Source organism: Microcaecilia unicolor, chromosome 9 (genome assembly GCF_901765095.1).
Source record: "Microcaecilia unicolor chromosome 9, aMicUni1.1, whole genome shotgun sequence".
In the NCBI taxonomy this organism is placed as follows: Eukaryota; Metazoa; Chordata; class Amphibia; order Gymnophiona; family Siphonopidae; genus Microcaecilia; species Microcaecilia unicolor.
The window spans coordinates 42448547-42469215 of record NC_044039.1 but is presented as its reverse complement, the minus strand read 5'-3'; the positions used below and the strand labels follow the sequence as shown (position 1 = coordinate 42469215).

The 20669-nt window shown below is 48.0% G+C and overlaps 1 protein-coding gene across 1 annotated transcript in view; it reads right to left on the bottom strand.

Moving 5' to 3' along the window:
* CACNA2D4 (calcium voltage-gated channel auxiliary subunit alpha2delta 4) overlaps nt 1-20669 on the bottom strand; it is a 531111-nt gene that overhangs the window by 69107 nt on the left and 441335 nt on the right. Inside the window, 2 exon segments of the mRNA XM_030214826.1 lie at nt 6947-7002; nt 10193-10245. Coding sequence (XP_030070686.1) covers nt 6947-7002; nt 10193-10245 — 109 coding nt within the window.

The following is a 20669-nucleotide window of genomic DNA, read 5'->3' as shown; positions in this document are numbered from 1 at the left end:
ACAAGGGTAAAGGGAAGCTGCTTATAGGAATACACAAGGCTGTGCCACACAGCGCACAAGGGTAAAGGGAGTCCACACACAAGAATGCACAAGGCTGGTCACAGAGCACAAAAGGGTAAAGGGAAGATGCTTATAGGAATACACAAGGCTGTGCCACACAGCGCACAAGGGTAAAGGGAAGCAAACAGAGAAAGTTGCCTTAACATACACAGATCAGACAAGGAGCAAAGCTCACCAAAATCAGGAGACAGATTCAGCAAACAAAGGGGAAAAAACAGGCTAAAAGGAAGAATGCTTCTGGGACACCAAACAGCAGGAAGCAGGGCAAACACGACAGACAAAGGTAAGGCAAACAAAGGAAAACTTAAACAAACGAACAAGGACAGGGAGGCTGCAAACAAAGGCAGGACTACAGAAGGCAAATACTAAGTTCAGCACATAAAGGGTTACACTGAGGAAAAGGAAACTAAATAAACGAACTGGAATGATACAAGGGACAAGCTTACCACAGACAATACTACACCAGCAAGCAGGGAACAGACTCAGGTGCAGGGGAGTGAAACAATCAAGCTCATGCTGGGAACACCCAGCAAACACAGAAGCAACAAGCTACGAGGAGAGTAGACAAAGTCCAACACACAGTGTGCAATAGAACAGACTGAGAGAAAGGGGAACAGGCTTCAGCTCACAGGAATCAAAGCTAAAGCATGGCCTGTAGGGAGAGATAAGCTTAAATAGATCAGGCTTCTGACATCTGCTGCTTCAGATGCCAGCTCAACCCCTGCGGCCAATCAAAAGCGAGTCCCAAACATTCCCCTGCCTGACTAGCAGAATCATAACATAGGGCTTAATGTCCTTTAGTAAAAGGGCCCTTAAGTACAAGTTCTGCAGGATTCTGCAGGCAGGTGGATTGCTAGAAATTGCCTATTAATTTTTTCAGAGGATGGGTGGTAAATCTGTATTCAACAGATAAAAATAGATTGACAGACCCCCTCCTTCTGTCAAAGTCTGCACATTTCTCTCTTCACACTGTACCTTTTAGAATATTATTTATTGCTACATCTACTTACAATGATGAATGAAGGATTTGGCTTGAAGTCAAATGATGGAGATGGAATGTTGTATGACCATTGAACGACACGATGCAAAATGAAAGAATGAGGTTGCATGATGAAGAAAAAAAAAGTGAGGGGAAGGGAACCATTAGGGCCCAGAGAGAAGGAAGAGAATGAAATAGGGGGTTAAGCAGACTGTCAGGAAAAATACAATTATTCTGACCATGTCCAACACATGATCCTAACATCTGTGCTATAAAAAGTATCTGTACGATACTGGAAATTAAAAAATATATCACCAAACTAGATTCAATAAATGGTACCCAAAGTTAGGTGCTGGAATGATCTGTACTAAGCTAGTATTCTATAAAGGGCATTCTGCACAGAGCATTTTCTGCCGGATTCCATATAGCATGCCTAGAGATCTGTGCCAAAATCCAGGCCTATTCTATAACAATGCACGTAACTTAATTGGCTTAACAAGGTAATCAGTATTGATAACAGCACTTAACAAGCAATAATCAGCAATAATTGGCAATAATTAGAATTTACGTGCACAACTCGCTATGCATATTCTGTAATGAACTGCGCCTAAATACTAATGTGCACAGTTCAAAGGGGCGTGGCTATGGGTGGAGAAATGGGTATTCCATGGGCGTTCCCAAATTTACATGCGTAGTTATAGAATATGGCCCAGTGTGCGTAAATCTATGCACAGTGATTTATGTTACATTTTTACTGCAGTAAATAGAGGCGCATAGTTTTAGGCGCTGAGATATCAACTAAGCATATTCAATATACCACGCCTAAATCTAGGCGCTCCTTATAGAATACGCTTAGTCAGAACTGTTTACTGCATGGATTTTTTAGGCACCTTATATAGAATCTGGCCCTTTGTGCCTAACTTTGGGTGCAAGTACTTATACCTGCCAAAGTTACATGCCATGAAATTTAGGCACAGGTGTTATAGAATAGGGCGTAGGGTAGATCCACATGTAACTCCTAATTACTGCAAGTTAAGTGCTTGTTAATTCCAATAATTGATTGTTAACGCCTTTTATGCGCGGATCTGAGATCTGAGCTCAAATTTGGATGACCCATGCAGAACCTGGGGGTATACCTATAAATTATTCAATATTTATTATTTTCCTTAATCTTGAATGGCAAAAGTGAATAACAGATAAACACCCATTGACATGTAGTGTAGTTCAGTGTTAGGACATGCTAATGATAGTATTGTATTATCAGTGGGACCTGCATTAACACGTATTAACAGCAGTACTATGTGCTGACACCACAGTACACTTTAGTAAATAAGGCCCATAGTTATATAAAGAACAAACGGAAAAACCTTTATCAGGGGTGTCGAGGGCGGGGGGCAAAATTCCCCTGGCCCGGCACCGGCAACCTTCTTGAAGCCTGGATTGGCCGCTGTCAGAGACAGGATGCTGGGCTTGATGGACCCTTGGTCTTTTCCCAGTATGGCGGTGCTTATGTACTTATCAAATCAATGGAGTTCCTTTTCTTTTATGTTTGCGTTTAATTTTATTGCACACCATTGCGATCTATTTAGCCAAGCAGTATATCACATTTTAACAAACATAGGGGTTGACATTCAGCCAACTCACTCAGTGTTTTACTGACCGCCACTGGTGTTATACCCAGAAATTCAATGCCAGACCAAGCCTGGGCTTTGGTACTGAATTTCTGGGTTTGCAGAGACAGCTACACCATAGCCGGTTAAGTGTGATATTCAGCATTTAACTGGCTACAGGTTATTGCACAAAGATAGGGCTGACTTTTGTGTGCTCCTACTTATGCAGTTAACCTGCCAGTTAAGTGCTGAATATCATCACTTAATTGGCGAAGTGCCGACTCTGCCTCCAAAATGCTCCCCTCCCAATACTCGGTTTTGCTTTAAGTGCTAACCAGACATTTTCAACAGCACTAGCCGGTTAAGTGCCACTGAAAATAACTAGCCCTGAACAGATGATTTAACTGGCCAGGAGCTGTTTCTGGCCGGTTAAATCGCTTTGAATATTGATCCCCCCCCCCCCCTCCCATAGTTTGCAAAAAAACCTCATTCTTCCCCAGTACCATACGAAAAGTGCTGGGGTACTGAATTTTCAGTGGCACAAATAAAGCAATTCTATACAGTCTGAGCTAACAATTATGAAGATTATCAGGCTTATTTTCGAAAGTGATTGCCGGCCATTTCCCGACATAAATCGGGAGATGGCCGGCGATCTCTCAAAAGCGGCAAAATCGGTATAATGGAAAGCGGCTTTTTTGACAGCATCGCCGCTTTCCCGTCGCCTCGCCGGCGAAAGTTCAAGGGGGCGTGTTGGCGGCATAGCGAAGGCGGGACATGGGCGGGCATGGGTGTGGCTACCAGATGGCCGACTTTCGCGGATAATGGAAAATAAAACGGCGTTAAGCAGTATTTCGCCGGGTTTACTTGGTCCTTTAATTTTCACGACCAGGCCTCAAAAAGGTACCCCAATTAACCAGATGACCACCGGAGGGAATGGGGGATGACCTCCCCGTAGTCCCCCAGTGGTCACCAACCCCCTCCCACACTAAAAAAATAAAAATAAAACATTTTTTGCCAGCCTGTATACCAGCCTGAAATGTCATACCCAGCTCCATGACAGCAGTATGCAGGTCCCTGGAGCAGTTTTTAATGGGTGCAGTGCACTCCAGGCAGGCAGACCCAGGTCCATCCCCCCCCCCTTACACTTGTGGTGCTGTTGAGCCCTCCAAACCCTCCCAAAACCCACTGTACCCACATGTAGGTGCCCCCCTTCAGCCATAAGGGCTATGGTAATGGTGTAGAGCTGTGGGGAGTGGGTTTGGGGGGGGGGATTTGGGGGGCTCAGCACCCAAGGGAAGGGAGCTATGCACCTGGGAGCTATTTGTATTTTGTTTTTAAATTTTTAGAAGTGCCCCCTAGGGTGCCCGGTTGGTGTCCTGGCATGTCAAGGTGACCAGTGCACTACAAATGCTGGCTCCTTCCACGACCAAATGCTTTGGATTTCGCCGGGTTTGAGATGGCCGGCATTTTTTTCCATTATTGCTGAAAAACAAAACCGTCGATCTCAAACCCGGCGAACTCTGGCATTTGGACGGGCTAAACCGTATTATCAAAAAAAAAAGATGGCCGGCCATTTTTTTCGATAATATGGTTTTGGCCAGCTGTTGCGCTGCCGCCAAAATAGATTGCCGGCGATCTATTTCACCAGCGACGTTCGATTATGCCCCTCCACGTGTGTATGCCATAAGAATAATGACATATACATGCATATGTGCACACATCTGTGTGTATATGCCAATCTGCTTAAGTGCTATTCTTATGATAAAATATAATAATCCCACAGAACCTTACTGAAAAATTTTTTTGAGTGTTGAATGTGCTCATAAGTATTGTCAGACCATCACAGACAAAACAGCTGAAATTGCTTGTCCATACTTATAATATAATCATTGCACATTCTATGTAGTGACACACCCCGGTGCCTTCTTCTAAAATTGTGACACTATAATATCTAAGACCAAAGAACTTATATTACTTTGTAAAGCTGAGACACAGCACATTGGAATGGGATTTCCTTAGCGGGTCCCGACATGGACCGTGTTTCTAACTGCTTTCTCAAGGAACACAGAAAACAATAAGCTTGATTTGTTTGATGTGCAATTTTTCTCACAAGTAGCATTTCTTTCGCTATCAAATGTTCATAATTACGTGCATACAGAGATGTTTCAGCGGACAGAGCCCCAGCATGGATGCTGCCCAGAATTCTAAATCTTCTAGAAGCCTTTGACAGTGCTGATTGCGCATGTGCGTGAATCTTCCCACCTGCCTCAACTGTGCAGGACCAGGCAATAGAATACAAATGTTTACAGAATACAACTCCTATGTGGTAATATGTGTCCTGCTGTCCTCAGAGAACTCCTGCCACAGGTGTGCAACTTTGCTTTCTCCAAGGACAAGCAGGACAGCATATTACCACTGTTGGGAATCCCCAGCTACCAGGCTCACTGAAAACCAAACCAAAAAGAGTAATAGGGGACCTGCAACAGGTAAGATCACCAAGAAAACAATTAATGGAACATCTAAATTTTTTTTTGTGCAGCTGGAACACAGTAAAAAGGGCCCGGAGGGGGGGGAGGGGAGGGGTACAGTTAGATTCTAGACCCCAAATAAATTCGGCAGGACTGTCTGAACAAACCAGCTGTGGCATCAAGAATCCTGCTCTAGGCAGTACTGAAATGTGAATGTGTGGAATAATGAGCATGTCACATCTTTGCCAAACTCCTCAGTGGAGGCTGACTATAAGCAGGCTACCATCGCAGCCAAGGCTCTGACATTGTGAGCCCTTTCATGACTCATCCAGAGTCAGCACAGCCTAAGCATAAATGAAGGACATGCAATCTGCTAACCAACTGGAGAAAATGTGTTACTGATGGCTGCCCCCATCCTGTTTGGATCAAAAGAAACAAAAAGATTGCAGTCCAAAGTGTGCAGTGCGCTTTCACCAGAATGGGCATGAGGATTTGGGAAGAATGCTGGCAGAACAATTGACTGGTTAAGATAGAATTCCAACAATACCTTAGGAAGGAATTTAGGATGTGTGCAAAGAACTACTCTGTTGTGATGAAACTTTGTGTAGGTGGATCAGCTACTAGGGCCTGAAGCTTGCAGATCCTGCATGCTGAAGTTACTGCCACCAAAAACAAGACCTTCCAGATCAGGTACTTCAGGTGGCAAGAGTCATGTGGCTCAAAAGAAGCTTTCAGAAGCTGGGTGAGAATGATGTTGAGGTCCCATGACACTGTCAGAGGTATGACCAGGGGTTTTGTTAAAAGTAAACCTCTCATAAAGTGTTGAAGGTAAGCTCTATACGCTTTATTTTTAGTCTTTTTATTGTCAGTCTGCATAAGTAAAAATACGGCATAAGCTTTGAGGACAAGATTTCACTGTCAAGAGCAATTTTTGCTAATTCTTTAGGGTCCCTTTTACTAAGGCGTGCCAAAAAGTGGCATGTGCTGGTGTAGGCGCGTGTTTTGGACGTGCGCAGGACAATTTTTCAGGACGCCTGCAAAAAAGGCTTTTTTTTTGTGGCTGAAAATGGCCATGCGGCAAAATTAAACCCAGCACACGTCCATTTTCAGCCTGAGACCTTACCGCCACTCCACTGATTTACCGGTAAGGACTCACGTGCTAACCTGGCGGTAAGTGGCTAGTGAGCATAAACTGCCAATTACTGCCGGGTAAGCAACACCGTGTGTTTTGGGTGTGGGTCAAAAATGGAATTACTGCCTGGGGCACGTGGTAGCCGGGCGGTAGTTCCAATTTGGTGCGCGTTGGACGCGCGAAGGCGCCTACATGCCTTAGTAAAAGGGCCCCTTAGTTAGTTCTGCAGCTGTAAAGGTCAGCTTCCCCTAACTCAGTTCACAGACTTTTGAGTGGCTCTCTATTCAAGGAAATAGCTTGGAACGCCAGTGACGAAGATCGGTAAGTTTGAGCTGCAGCATTCATCACCAGGTTTCCTGCGTACATAGAGGCATTGGCTCTCTATTTATCTATTCAACAAGGCCTACAAAGAGAATCCATAGCCTTACAAACTACCTCACCAACTCACCCAACCATTACAGTCCACCTATATCTTGCCTAACACATTCCTTCTCTCTTCCCTCACCTAAGTCTTGGTACTTTACTAATTGTATCTGATATCATGGAATGATTATGTCATAACCAAACTCTGTAAGCCACATAGAGCCTGCAAATAGGTGGGAAAATGTGGGATACAAATGCAATAAATAAATAAAATAAATACATTTATGACCAGCAAAACTAATTTATAGAAACCAAACTGCTTTTAGCTACTTACCATCTGCAACATTATCAGAGTGCCAGAAGCCACACATGTTAAACTCCATCAGGAATCTGTAGAAACAGCAACAGAAGGACCTAGACATTTTACAGAAAGGCAGGTTGGAGCAGCTCCTCCTAAGCAGGTGAAGGCTTAGGAGGCAATTCTATAAATGAGCACCTCCATTTAAGCACCCTGAGGGCAGGCAGTGGGAGCCTGTTCTATAATGGAACCTAAGATCCATTATAGAATACTAGTGTAACCCACAATCGGCCTAACATTTAGACAACTGCAGTTACATTAGCCGTAGCGCTGGTGTTAAGTGCGGGTGCCTGAATGCAGTAGCGTTCCTGGCCTGGATGGCACCTGGGGCGGAGCGCCGATGCGCCCCCCCCCCCCCCGCTAAATGACACCTTCCCTCCCTCCGGCGAAATGACCCCCCCCCCGGGTGCACGCCACTGGGGGGGGGGGGGGGGTGCCGCGGCGCGCGCCTGCTCCAAGTTTGCTAAATTTCGCTTCGCTGCAGCTCCCTCTGCCCCGGAACAGGAAGTAACCTGTTCCGGGGCAGAGAGGGAGCTGCAGCGAACTAGCGACAAAGTTTAGCAAACTCGGAGCAGGCGCGCGCCGTGGCACCCCCCCCCCACGGCGTGCACCTGGGGCGGACCGCCCCCACTGCCCCCCCTTGGTACGCCACTGCCTGAATGTGGCAGGGACACATGTAACTTACACTATACTGATAACTGGGGTTAACAGTAAAATAACACATCTTGTTTCCACAGTAGCCCACATTAATAATTTCCTCCTTTAGCATGATGAGTGAAAACTCTGTGTACAGGGGCCATGACTCAACGTAATAATTGAGATCCCTGTATGCAGGGACTATGACTTTGCATGAGGAGTGAGATTCCTGTGAGCAAGAGCCATGTGTCAGCATGATGAATGAGATCCCTTTGTGTAAGGGCCATGACTCAGCATGATGGCATGATGAGTGAGATCCCTGTCTATAGGGGTCCTGACTAGGGTTACCATATTTACGGAGACAAAAAAAGAGGGCACAACAAATAAAATGCCGCCTGCCCCCACTGCACAGTCACCTTGAACCCCCAAGTAAGTCAGATTCCATAAGCAGTGAAAATATGGGTAAAACTAACAGAAATGCATTTTCTTCGGTAGTTTAAATACAAAATTAGAAAAGATGTACATTTCTAAAAAAAAATGCAAACATCCATGAGCAACATGTTCCCCTTTCCCTTCCATCTATGAGCAGCATGTCCCCTCTCCTCTCCGTCCCCTTCAATCCATGTGCTGCATTTTCCCCTTTTCCCTTCCTTCTCCTGCATGTACAGCGTGTTCCCCTCTCCTCTCCTCTCCCTTCCATCCCATCCACGAGCAGCTTGCCCCCTTCTCTCCCTCCCATCCACGTGCAGCTTGCCCCCTTCACTAGTGGCCTCTTCAGAGCAGCAATGAACCCCACCCTTTCCTGCCCGCTGCGGCTGACCTCCCTGCTGCTGCTGCTTCTTGAAAATGACTGCTGAAACTCAAGCGGTGGTCTCACAAGATTTTCACAAAGTCTTGCAAGGCCTCCGCTTGAAGACTCGGCAGCCATTTTCAACAAGCGGCGGTAGCAGGGTGGTCAGTGGCAGCAGGCAGGAAAGAGTAGAGTTCTTTCCTGCCCTGAAGAGGCCATGAGACCACCAGGGTGTGCTAAGGTAGGCTTGGGGGGTATAAAGAAGGCCAGCCCATCCATCCATCTGTCAACCTACTAGCCAGCCTGTTAACTCAGAAACCCAGACAAATGGGCTAGCTGGAAAACACTGTCCAGACCCCCAACAGTCGTCTGAAAAGGAAGACATGTCTAGGGAAATCCAGACGTATGGGAACCCTAGTCCTGACATACCATAGCAAATATATATAGGGGGAGACAGTTGAGGATTATTAGTGGGGCTTAATTTCAGAGGGAATGGCCTAGAACACAGTTCTGTCACTTCTTTTCAGACTCTAGAGCAACAGGGTGTTCTTGTCCAGCTCCTCTCTTCCAGACAGTCTGCAGGGAAGTGGGGGAGGGGGTGATCCTGGAGTAAAGCCAAGTATAGTTTCTCTACTCCTAATTCAGCCCTTCTTCTTCTGTTGCCCCTGAGCCGGGCTTGCCTGTTCTCTCCCCAGACTCCACAGTTGCACTTCCTCTTTGTCTACAACTTCAGCCGTGATTATTACAAAACAGGAAGGCCTAGCTCCTGTACTCAGATTTTGACCCAATAAAATCCAGATAAACAGAGGGGAATTTGCTAAATTTGTACCTCTTCCAAAACCTCAAATTCAAGTCTGAAATGTAAGATACCATGAGGCTCATTTTCGAAACAGAAAAACATCCAAAAGATCGTATAAAGTGACAGGAATAGGGCAGACTTATGATTTGGACATTTTTCTACGATAATGGAACATGGACAAAATGATCAGGGCAAAAAATAAGACATTTTTTTCTAGACCTGCTTCAATAACAACTAAGTACCAGAAAGGTGTCCAAACTGGCTAGATGACCACTGGAGGGATGAAGGCATGACCCCCCCTTAATCCCCAAGTGGTCACTCACCCCTTCCCCAACCACCTAAGAGGTGAAATTGACAGTACATACCAGGCTCTATGACAGCAGCAGATATAATGGGCCTCTTAGAAAAGCAAGTAGGTCCATGGAGTAGCCTAGTGGTCATTGCAGTGCATTGTAGAGAAAGGTACTCAGGCCTATATCCCACTCTAACTGGTACACTTGTGGTGGAAAGTGTGAGCCCTCCAAAAACCACAAAATACTTACTGTAACTACATATAAATGACCCCTGCAGGCTTAAGAGCTATTGTTGTGGTGTACAGTTGAGTACAGTGCATTTTTCGCTATTCTTGGAGTGCTCACCATATAATACAAGGCGTTATGGTGAGATGTGTACCTAGGACCTTTTATGTGATGGCCACTGCAGTGCCCCCTAGGCTGCTGCACTGCTGTGCTGGGATGTCTGTGTGGCCAGTCTACCGAGAATCCTGACCCCGGCTTATTTTTGTGCATTTTTCCATAGGACATTTCTTTTTTTCCGAAAATGGCACCACAAGATAGATGCATAGAGCACAAATGTCTAGAAAATGGCGATTTCTGAAACACAAAGCAAGACATTCTTCTGGTTCAAAAATTGCCACTCAATTTTTGGGTGTTTTTAGCAAAACTTCCAAAATTGGACTTAAGACATCATATTAAAAATGCCCCTCCATGATACTTACAGAAATAAATTGCTCAACACCCACTTTCCAGCAGCCAGCACTGCGTAGAGAGGCTTCCAAAAGAAAAATACCAGAGAAAAAAGCAAAGTTAATACTCAGCATCTGAGGCAGGTGCCTGGAGTGAAACACACAATTCAATGTGGGATCCCCTTTCCCCTCTCGTGTTTTCTCCATGTCAAATTTCTGGTATGAATCAGTCAAATTTACATTCTGAATAATATTTCTAACTCTTTATTTTTTGTTGGTTGGGAATCTAGTGGCGTTCCTGTACAGCCCAGGCATTCCTCCCGCTCTGAATATATAATTGGCAGTTTCTTCAGACTCTGCTTGCAGATAACTGCTATCAAGACTTTTGAACCTCTGAGACTGGAACATTATTGGTTTTGTACAGATAAAATCAGTTGAGTTAAATTTTCCCTCTTACTTTCATACTGTTCTGGGAGAAGGCCCAGCAGATAAGACACTAACCCCAGTCCGAAGCACTGATACTAACAGAATATGCACAAAATCCTGGCTATAATGAAGCACATATTTTTCTGTATGTTCTTGAAAATAGTGCTTTAACAAGAAATGCACACAGGCATCTTAAAGACAGAAGAACCAAGTTTGCTAAACAATCGACATTAGCTTCAGATGTTGAGTTAGTAGTTGAGGATATGTGACTGTATCTGGGAAAACTTCTGTCACGTTTTCCCTGAGACAGTCAAATATGAGAGTATATTTTATTAGAAATTCTTGTATCCTGCACTATCTCCAGTTCTAAGCTCTTCACAACAGAAACATACATACTAATAAACACAAATAATAACCTAATAGTCCTTACGGTGGTTTATATTGGTCTTGTGGTCCATGGGTTTAAAAAAAAAGGAAAGCCCATGGACCACAAGACCAATACAATAGTGCGATGCCATGTCAATCCACTTAGATATTCAGACATGAAGCTGAAACATGTTGTAGGTGATACCTTTCTGTTGGTAATGCAGTGTGGTTGTCACATTAATCCACTAGAACGTATAGCCTAATGGTTAGTGCAGTGGGCTTTGATCCTGGTGAGCTGGGTTCAATTCCTATTGCAATACCTTGTGACCTTGGCAGGGGCAGAATGACAGTGCTTTGGGCCCACGGGAAGTAAGGGTTATTGGGCCTCCCTCGGGCACTGCTTTCGTCCCCTATCCCCCATTGGCTCACTGCTGCCCCCCCCCCAACACACCCTAGTATGCCCTCCCTGGTCCTACCTTGAAAGACCCTGGTGGTCTAGTGGCCTCTTCGAGGCAGAAAAGATCCCCACTCTTTCCTGTCTGCTGCTGCTGTGCTCAACGCCACCGTGTTTTCAAAATGGCTGCCGAGACTTCCTGCGGTAGTCTTGCAGGTCTTGACAGTTTCATGAGACTGCCGCAGTGAAGTCTCAGCAGCCATTTTGAAAATGCAGCAGCAATGGGCAGGAAAGAGTGGGGCCACTAGACCACCAGGGCCCTTTATTGTGGGAACTGGGGGGGGGGGAGGGGGGAGCCTCTGGGCCCTCGGGCACTGCCCGGTTCCCTGTATGATCAGTCCCCTGTAGGGACAGAGAAAGTACCTGTATATAATGTGTATAGCACTGTGAAGTCTAGTAGTACTATAGAAATGATTAGTAGTTTTCTACAAAAATAAGGGTTAATAAAAACAAATGTACACAAGGAGGCTATAAACCAATACCTTTCTATTGGACTAACTTAAGAAATAGGTTTTTGTTTTTATATTTTTAACCTTATTGTTAGTCATTTAAGTAAAATAACATGGCAGCCCCAGTGCTTTATCCAACATGGAACACAGTACGTAAATGAGCAAAGTCAAAAATGTATTGAGTTAGTCCAATGAAAAGGTCCAGTAATTTAGATGTTCATGAAATAAATAGATGAAGAGCTTATTCATATAAAGGGAAATTCTATAACTGGGTGCCCGCATTTATGTGACCCTTGTATGCAATATTAGAACTTATTTTTATTTTATTTGTTACATTTATATCCTACATTTTCTCGCCTATTTGTAGGCTCAATGTGGCTTACATAGTACTGGAGAGGTGTTACAGACTCCGGTGTAAACAAATACAAAGTGATGTTGTGGTAAGATAAAGTTCATGTGGCAAAGCCACACTAGAGAATCGTACAATGGAAGAGTTGTGTTATGTCCATTACGTTCTTTAGTTTTGTTGTGTTGCAAAGATCAGGCATTTATGTTGAATTGGTAGGGTAGTTTTTAGTGTTTTCCGGAAGTTTAGGTGGTCATTCGTAGTTTTCAAGGCTTTTGGTAATGCGTTCCACACTTGTGTGCTTATGTAAGAAAAACTGGATGCGTAAGTTGATTTGTATTTGAGTCCTTTGCAGCTTGGGTAGTGCAGATTTAGGTAAGTTCGTGTTGATTTGGATGTGTTTCTAGTTGGTAGGTTGATCAAGTCTGTCATGTATCCCAGAGCATCACCATAGATAATTTTGTGAACCAGAGTGCAGATTTTGAAAGCAATGCATTCTTTGATTGGGAACCAGTGTAGTTTTTCGCAAAGGGGTTTTGCACTTTCAAATTGCGTTTTTCCGAAGATAAGCCTAGCTGTCGTGTTTTGAGCGGTCTGAAGTTTCTTTAAGGTTTGTTCTTTGCATCCCGCATAAATTCCACTGCAGTAGTCTACATGGCTTAGTACCATTGATTGTATCAGGTTGTGAAATGTTCCCTTCGGCAAGAATTGTTTCACGTGTTTGAGTTTCCACATTGAGTGGAACATTTTCTTTGTTGTGGATGTCACTTGGCTCTCTAGTGTTAAGTTGTGGTCCATTGTAACGCCGAGGATTTTCAGGCTGTCTGAGATAGGGAGGGTGTAATCTGGGGTGTTGATAATAGTGGGGTTAACTGCGCTGTGTAGGGATGAGAGGATGAGACTGTGTGTTTTTTCTTTGTTTAGTTTTAGTTGAAATGGGCAGTTGAAATGCATTTGCCCAAGAGTCCATGATGTTCAAGCTGATCTTGATTTTGTTGGCGATTTCTGTCAGTTTAGATTTGTAAGGAATGAATATTGTGACATCGTCTGCATAGATGAAAGGGTTAAGGCCTTGGTTTGATAAGGACTTGGCTAGTGGGGTCATCATTAGGTTGAAGAGAATCGGTGATAGCAGTGATCCCTGTGGTACTCCAAAGTCTGCTTTCCACGGTGATGATATGTTTGAGTTTGATTTTACTTGATATGTTCTTGTGGTTAGGAAACCCTTGATCCAGCTAAGTATGTTTCCACCAAACACTAACTTATCTAGTAATCTTATTAATATATTATGGTTTACCATGTCGAATGCACTAGACATGCCGAATTGGAGGAGGAGGATGTTTTTGCCTGTTGCTATTTCCTGCTTGAATTTGGCTAGGAGAGTGATTAGTACTGTTTCTGTGCTGTGGAGGGGGCGAAAATCTGACTGTGATTCGTGTAGTATTGAGAATTTGTTTATATAATCTGTAAGTTGTTTGGCTACCATGCTTTCCATCAGTTTGACTGACAACAGAATGGATGCTACTGGACGGTAGTTAGTGATTTCATTTGCTTTTTTTTTTTCTTGGTGTCTTTTGGTATCGGTATCTTATGCTGTGATAGTGGCAGGGCCACCGAGAGGGGGAGCAGGGGGAACAAAATTCCCCAGGCCCGGGCCTCCAAGGGGGGCCCGGCGCTGCAGTCCCCGATCTCACCCGACCTCGGCTCTGTCGACCGTCCGCCACCAGGCCGGGCCTCCCACATGGTAAAATTATGTATCATACCTGATAATTTTCTTTCCATTAATCATAGCTGATCAAACAATAGACTGGTGGGTTGTGTCCATCTACCAGCAGGTGGAGATAGAGAGCAAACTTTTGCCTCCCTATATGTGGTCATGTGCTGCCGGAAACTCCTCAGTATGTCGATATCAAAGCTCCATCCGCAGGACTCAGCACAGAGAATTACACCCACAAAGGGACACTCTGCCCAGCTCACCACCGCAGAAACGGGGGAGGGGAATTAACCCAGCTCATCCCCACACGAGTGGGGGAGGGGAATCCGTCCAGCTCATCCCCGCGGAGCGGGGGAGGGACACCACCCCGCCGATGCAGGGGGATCTGGCTTATCCTGCAACCGCAACCGCGGGAGGAGCTGACTGACCCTAACACCGCCGAAGCGGGAGGGGTACAAAGCTGCCCTACAGCCGCACGAAGCGGGAGGGAGTGCCGGCAGAATTTAAGTCTCAATCCAGCCCCGTAAAACGGAGGGGAGAGGAATGCAGCAGCTCACTGTAACACAAACTCGTCTCAACTCTTGAAGAATCCAAGTGAAAAAACTTGAACACGAAGTCCTCCTGAAGTAACTGAAGACTAAACTTGAACCTAAAATTCAACCAGAATAAAACAGTACAGATATCTGGGAGGGGCTATGGATTGATCAGCTATGATTAATGGAAAGAAAATTATCAGGTATGATACATAATTTTACCTTCCATATCATCATGCTGATCAATCCATAGACTGGTGGGATGTACCGAAGCAGTACTCACCCAGGGCGGGACATAGAAATCCCTGACCGCAACACTGAAGCTCCAAACCGGGCCTCCGCCCGAGCAGCCACAGTCAAGCGGTAATGCTTGGAGAATGTATGGGCCGATGCCCAAGTTGCCGCCTTGCATATCTCTGCCAAGGAGACGGACCCGGCCTCTGCCATCGAGGCCGCCTGAGCTCTAGTGGAATGAGCCTTCAGCTGGATAGGCGGCACCTTCCCCGCGGCCACATAAGCCGCTGCAATGGCTTCCTTGACCCATCTTGCCACTGTAGGCTTAGCAGCCTGCAGACCCTTACGAGGACCTGCAAACAGGACAAACAGATGATCCGATTTCCGGAAATCATTGGTCACTTCCAAGTATCTGATGATGACACATCTCACATCCAGATATTTAAGAGCAGAGTATTCCTCTGGGTAGTCCTCCCTACGAAAGGAAGGGAGACAGAGCTGCTGATTCACATGGAAGCGAGAAACAATCTTGGGCAGGAAGGAAGGCACTGTGCGAATAGTCACTCCTGCCTCAGTGAACTGCAGAAAAGGCTCTCGACATGAGAGTGCCTGGAGCTCGGAAACTCTTCTGGCTGAAGTGATAGCCACCAAAAAGACTGCTTTCAACGTCAGGTCTTTCAGAGATGCCCTCGACAAGGGTTCAAAAGGCGGCTTCTGTAACGCTCTAAGCACCAGGTTGAGATTCCACGCAGGCACCACTGAGTGCAGAGGAGGGCGCAGGTGATTAACTCCCTTGAGAAAACGCACCACATCTGGCTGCGAAGCCAGGGAAGCACCCCTCAGGCGGCCCCTGAAGCAAGCCAGAGCCGCTACCTGGACTTTAAGGGAACTGAGCGACAGGCCTTTCTCCAGACCTTCTTGCAGGAATGCCAACACTGAAGAAATTGGAGCAGTGAAGGGAGAAAGTGAGCCTGTTTCACACCACGCTGCAAAGGTACGCCACACCCTGGCGTAAGCCGTAGAGCGCTTCCTTGCTCTCAGCATAGTGGCGATGACCTTGTCTGAGAAGCCCTTCTTTCTCAGCCGCTGCCGCTCAATAGCCAGGCCGTAAGACCAAAGGGGGAGGGATCCTCCATCACCACGGGACCCTGATGCAACAGGCCCTGCTCCACTGGCAGCCGCAGAGGATCGTCGACTGAGAGCCTGATCAAGTCCGCATACCAGGGACGTCTGGGCCAATCCGGACCCACCAGGATTATCCGGCCCGGATGCTTTGCCACCCGGTCTAGCACCCTGCCCAACATGGGCCAGGGCGGGAACACATAGAGAAGCTCTTGTGTCGGCCACTGTTGGAGAAGAGCATCTACTCCCAGGGATCGAGGGTCCCGTCCTCTGCTGAAAAAGCGCGGCACTTGGCAATTGGCCGATGACGCCATCAGATCTAGGCTCGGCTGGCCCCAGCGCTTCGTGATGTCCAAGAACGCCTGAGCAGATAGCTGCCACTCTCCGGGCTCCAAAGTATGGCGACTGAGAAAGTCCGCCTTGACATTCATAACTCCGGCAATGTGGGCCGCTGACAGCTGTTCCAGGTTCGCTTCCGCCCACTGGCATAGATTCATGGCCTCCTTGGCTAGAGGGGCGCTCTTGGTACCTCCCTGGCGGTTGACATAGGCCACAGCCGTGGCATTGTCCGACAGGACCCGTACAGGCTTCATCGCCAGTACCGGGATGAACTCCCAAAGCGCCAACCGAATGGCTATGAGTTCCAGGAGGTTGATAGACCACTTTGCCTCTGCAGGAGACCAGAGCCCCTGCGTTGTCCTTCCTAAGCAGTGGGCTCCCCAGCCCGACAAAGAGGCGTCCGTCGTGACGACAATCCACTCCGGGGTCACCAGAGGCATACCTGCAGACAACTTGTCTGTCTGCGTCCACCAGCTCAGCGCCTTGCGCACTGCTGGATCCAAGGGAAGGCGCACAGCATAATCCTCCGACATCGGAGTCCAGCGCTGCAGCAGAGAGTGTTGTAGTGGTCTCATATGAGCCCTGGCCCAGGGCACTACTTCCATCGTGGCCGTCATAGAGCCCAACAGCTGCACATAGTCCCAAGCCCGAAGAGGAGAGGCTACTAGGAACTGGTCCACCTGAGCCTGAAGCTTGACAATCCGATTGTCTGGCAGGAAAACTCTGCCCACTTGGGTGTCGAATCGAACTCCCAGATACTCCAGGGACTGAGTTGGGCGCAGCTGGCTTTTCTCCCAGTTGATGATCCACCCCAGGGAGCTCAAAAGAGCAATCACCCGGTCCACAGCTTTGCCGCACTCTGCATAAGAGGGGGCTCGGATCAACCAGTCGTCCAGATAAGGATGGACTTGTACTCCTTCCTTTCGCAGGAAGGCCGCGATGACCACCATTACTTTGGAGAAGGTCCGCTGAGCAGTAGCCAACCCGAACGGGAGGGCTCTGAACTGGAAGTGTCGGCCCAGGACTGCAAAACGCAGAAAGCGTTGATGAGGAGGCCAGATGGGAATATGCAAGTACGCTTCCTTGATGTCCAAGGATGCCAGGTACTCCCCTGCCTTCACTGCCGCTATAACAGAGCGGAGAGTCTCCATGCGAAAGTGCCGAACTTTCAAGGCCCGATTGACCCCTTTGAGGTCGAGGATAGGCCGTACAGAACCTCCTTTCTTTGGTACCACAAAGTAAATGGAGTAACGCCCCTTGCCAAGCTGATTTTCTGGCACCGGAACGACCGCACCCAGGCGGATCAGGTTGTCCAAGGTCTGCTGCACTGCCACAGCTTTGACCGGAGACTTGCAGGGAGAGAGTACAAACCCGTCTCTTAAGGGTCGGCAGAACTCTAGCTTGTAGCCGTCTCTGATGACTTCCAGCACCCAAGCGTCTGAAGTTATTGTGGTCCACTCGCCCAGAAACGAGGACAGCCGTCCTCCAATCTGCACTGGGGCGTGGACCAAGGCCCCGTCATTGGGTCCGAGACCCTGGGGGAGGACCGGAGGGAGCACCTCCGGGACAGCGGTCTCTGCGAAAGGAATGCTGCTTGGGGGAGAAGTTCCTCTTGAAGGAAGAGGGGGCAGAAGAGCCCGACCTGTCCGGGCGGTACCGACGGGCTTCCTGAAACCGTCCTCTGGAGGTACCGGGGCGAGTACTAGCCCGAGCCCTGACCTCTGGTAACTTCTTGCCCTTAGACGTGCCGAGATCGGTCACGATTTTGTCCAGCTCGACCCCAAAGAGCAGCTTGCCTTTAAAAGGCAATCTAGCCAGGCGGGATTTAGAGGCGTGGTCAGCAGACCAATGTTTCAGCCAAAGCCACCGCCGCGCAGAGATTGTCTGAGCCATGCCCTTAGCTGAGGCCCTCAAGACATCATACAGCAAGTCTGCCAAATAGGCTAAGCCCGATTCCAGGGCCGGCCAATCAGCCCTCAAGGAATGATCCGAGGGGGAAGCCCGCTGCACCATAGTCAGGCACGCCCTGGCCACATAGGAGCCGCAAACTGAGGCCTGCAAACTTAAAGCAGCCGCCTCAAAGGACGACCTTAAGGCCGCCTCCAATCTTCTTTCTTGGGCGTCCTTTAGGGCCGTGCCACCTTCCACCGGCAATGCCGTTTTCTTAGTCACCGCAGTGATTAAAGAATCCACTGTAGGCCACAGATAGGCCTCACGTTCACTTTCAGGCAAAGGATAGAGGCGGGACATAGCCCTAGCCACTTTAAGGCTCGCTTCCGGGACATCCCATTGAGCCGAAATTAAGGTGTGCATGGCGTCATGCACGTGGAAGGTTCTAGGCAGGCGCTTCGTCCCCAGCATAATGGCAGAGCCAACAGGGGCTGAGGGAGAGACGTCCTCCGGAGAGGAAATCTTCAAAACGCCCATGGCCTGCACCAACAGGTTGGGCAAATCCTCCGAGCTAAAGAGCCGCGCTGCAGAGGGGTCATCCGCTCCATCCGAGCGGGGATCAGTCTCCTCCAAGGAATCCGCAAAGGACCGTTGGGAGATACGCTGCCCTCATCTACATCGGAGGAGACAAAGTCCTCCAAGGCCTGGGAATCAACCCGAGGGCGTTTACCTCCGGGGGCCTCAACCTCTTTACCAGACGAGGGAGCAGGGGCAGCGTTTTGCATAAGGAAGGCCTGATGCAGCAGCAAAACAAACTCGGGGGAGAAACCCCCCAGACTGTGCACTTCCGCAGCCTGGGCTACAGCCCTAGACGCACCCTCAACCGGCGCTCGCAAGAGCGAGGGAGATACATGCTGCGCATCCAAGATGGCGTCCGGCGCGACACTCCGCGAAGGAGCCGCGCGGGAAGAACGGCGCTTAACTTTAGCCGCTTTTGTGCCGTCGCCCAAATTAAGGGCGTTCATGGCATTAATGTCTCCTACCTCAAGGGCGGCCCAAGAAGAAGCCGTCCGAGCCGCGTGGCCGGCCAAGATGGCGGAGGCGAGCAGCGGGGAATGGGCGTTTATGGCGGGAAAAACCGCCGCACCTGAGGAAGGACCGGGACACTCATCGGTCACGAAACTGTCACCCAACAAGGGCGAATCAGACTTCAAGACCCCCGCATCCCCTCTAGAAGCGCCCAAGCGATCCGGGGAGCGACTCTTTGCGCCCTCGCCCTCCGACGCCATAGGCCACGTGGAGATCAATCGGGGCACCCCCTGCCCGCTATAAAAAGGTAAAAATTACCTGCTTTCCGCTCCGAGCTGTAACGACCTGGTGTCCCAGTGAGTAGCTGCAATAAACGTTTAAATAAACGTCGAAATAAACGCCTTTAAGGACGTTCAAAATTTTTTTTTTTTTTTTTTTTAAACGGAGCCAGCGGGAGGGGGGAGAAAAGGAGGGACCTGGCGCCACCAGGTTTGCACTTGCTCAAGAAGAGCCCTCAACCCCAGGCACTCAACAAAACCTAAAAATTAGGCTTGGAGGCCTAGCCAGAGCTGCTGCTGTGTGTGACCACCACCTGCTGAGATAGAGAACATACTGGGGAGTTTCCGGCAGCACATGACCACATATAGGGAGGCAAAAGTTTGCTCTCTATCTCCACCTGCTGGTAGATGGACACAACCCACCAGTCTATGGATTGATCAGCTTGATGATATGGAATGAAATCATCACAGTGCCTCACCTGTCACCTCCGTGACTGAAAGCGCAGCAGATCGGATTCACCTCCCTTCGGGCCTTCTCTCCCTGTGTTCAGCCCTCGTCTGATGTAACTTCCATGAGGGTGGGACACAGGGAGGGAAGGCCCGAAGGGAGGCGAATCCGATCTGCCGCTGCTGCGCTTTCAGTCATGGAGGTGACAGGTGAGGCGCTGTGATGATTTCAATACAGGGGGCCCGACCCGGTGGCGGACGGACGGGGGTGGGTGGGGACTGCTGCGCGGCGGCCAGGGGGGGCCGCGGTGCCGACGATCTCAGGGGCGGGGGCCCAGGACCTGGCCCAGTCTTTCAGAGGCCCTGGATAGTGGGGTTTCCCAGGGGTCTGGGACCGCTGCTTTTTAACATATTTATAAATGATCTACAGATGGGAATAACTAGTGAGGTAATTAAGGGCCTCTTTTACTAAAGCACACTAGCGATTTCCAGTGCAGCAATGCCGACAAAGCCCATTCACTTTGTGTGGGCGTTAGCTTAGCCGCACAGGAATTACTAGTGCGGTTTGGTAAAAGAGGCCCTAAATTTTGCTGATGACACATTCAAAGTTGTTAAATCGCAAGAGGATTGTGAAAAATTGCAAGATGACCTTACGAGACTGGGAATCCAAATGGCAGATCACATTTAATGTGAGCAAGTACTCAATGATGCATGTGGGCAAGATGAACCCAAATTATAGCTACATGATGCAAGATTCCACATTAGGAATCACTGTCAAGGAAAAGGATCTAGATGTTTAAACCCTCTGCTCAGTGTGCAGCAGTGGCTAAGAAAGCAAATAGAATATTAGGAATTATTAGGAAAGGAATGGAAAACAAAAATG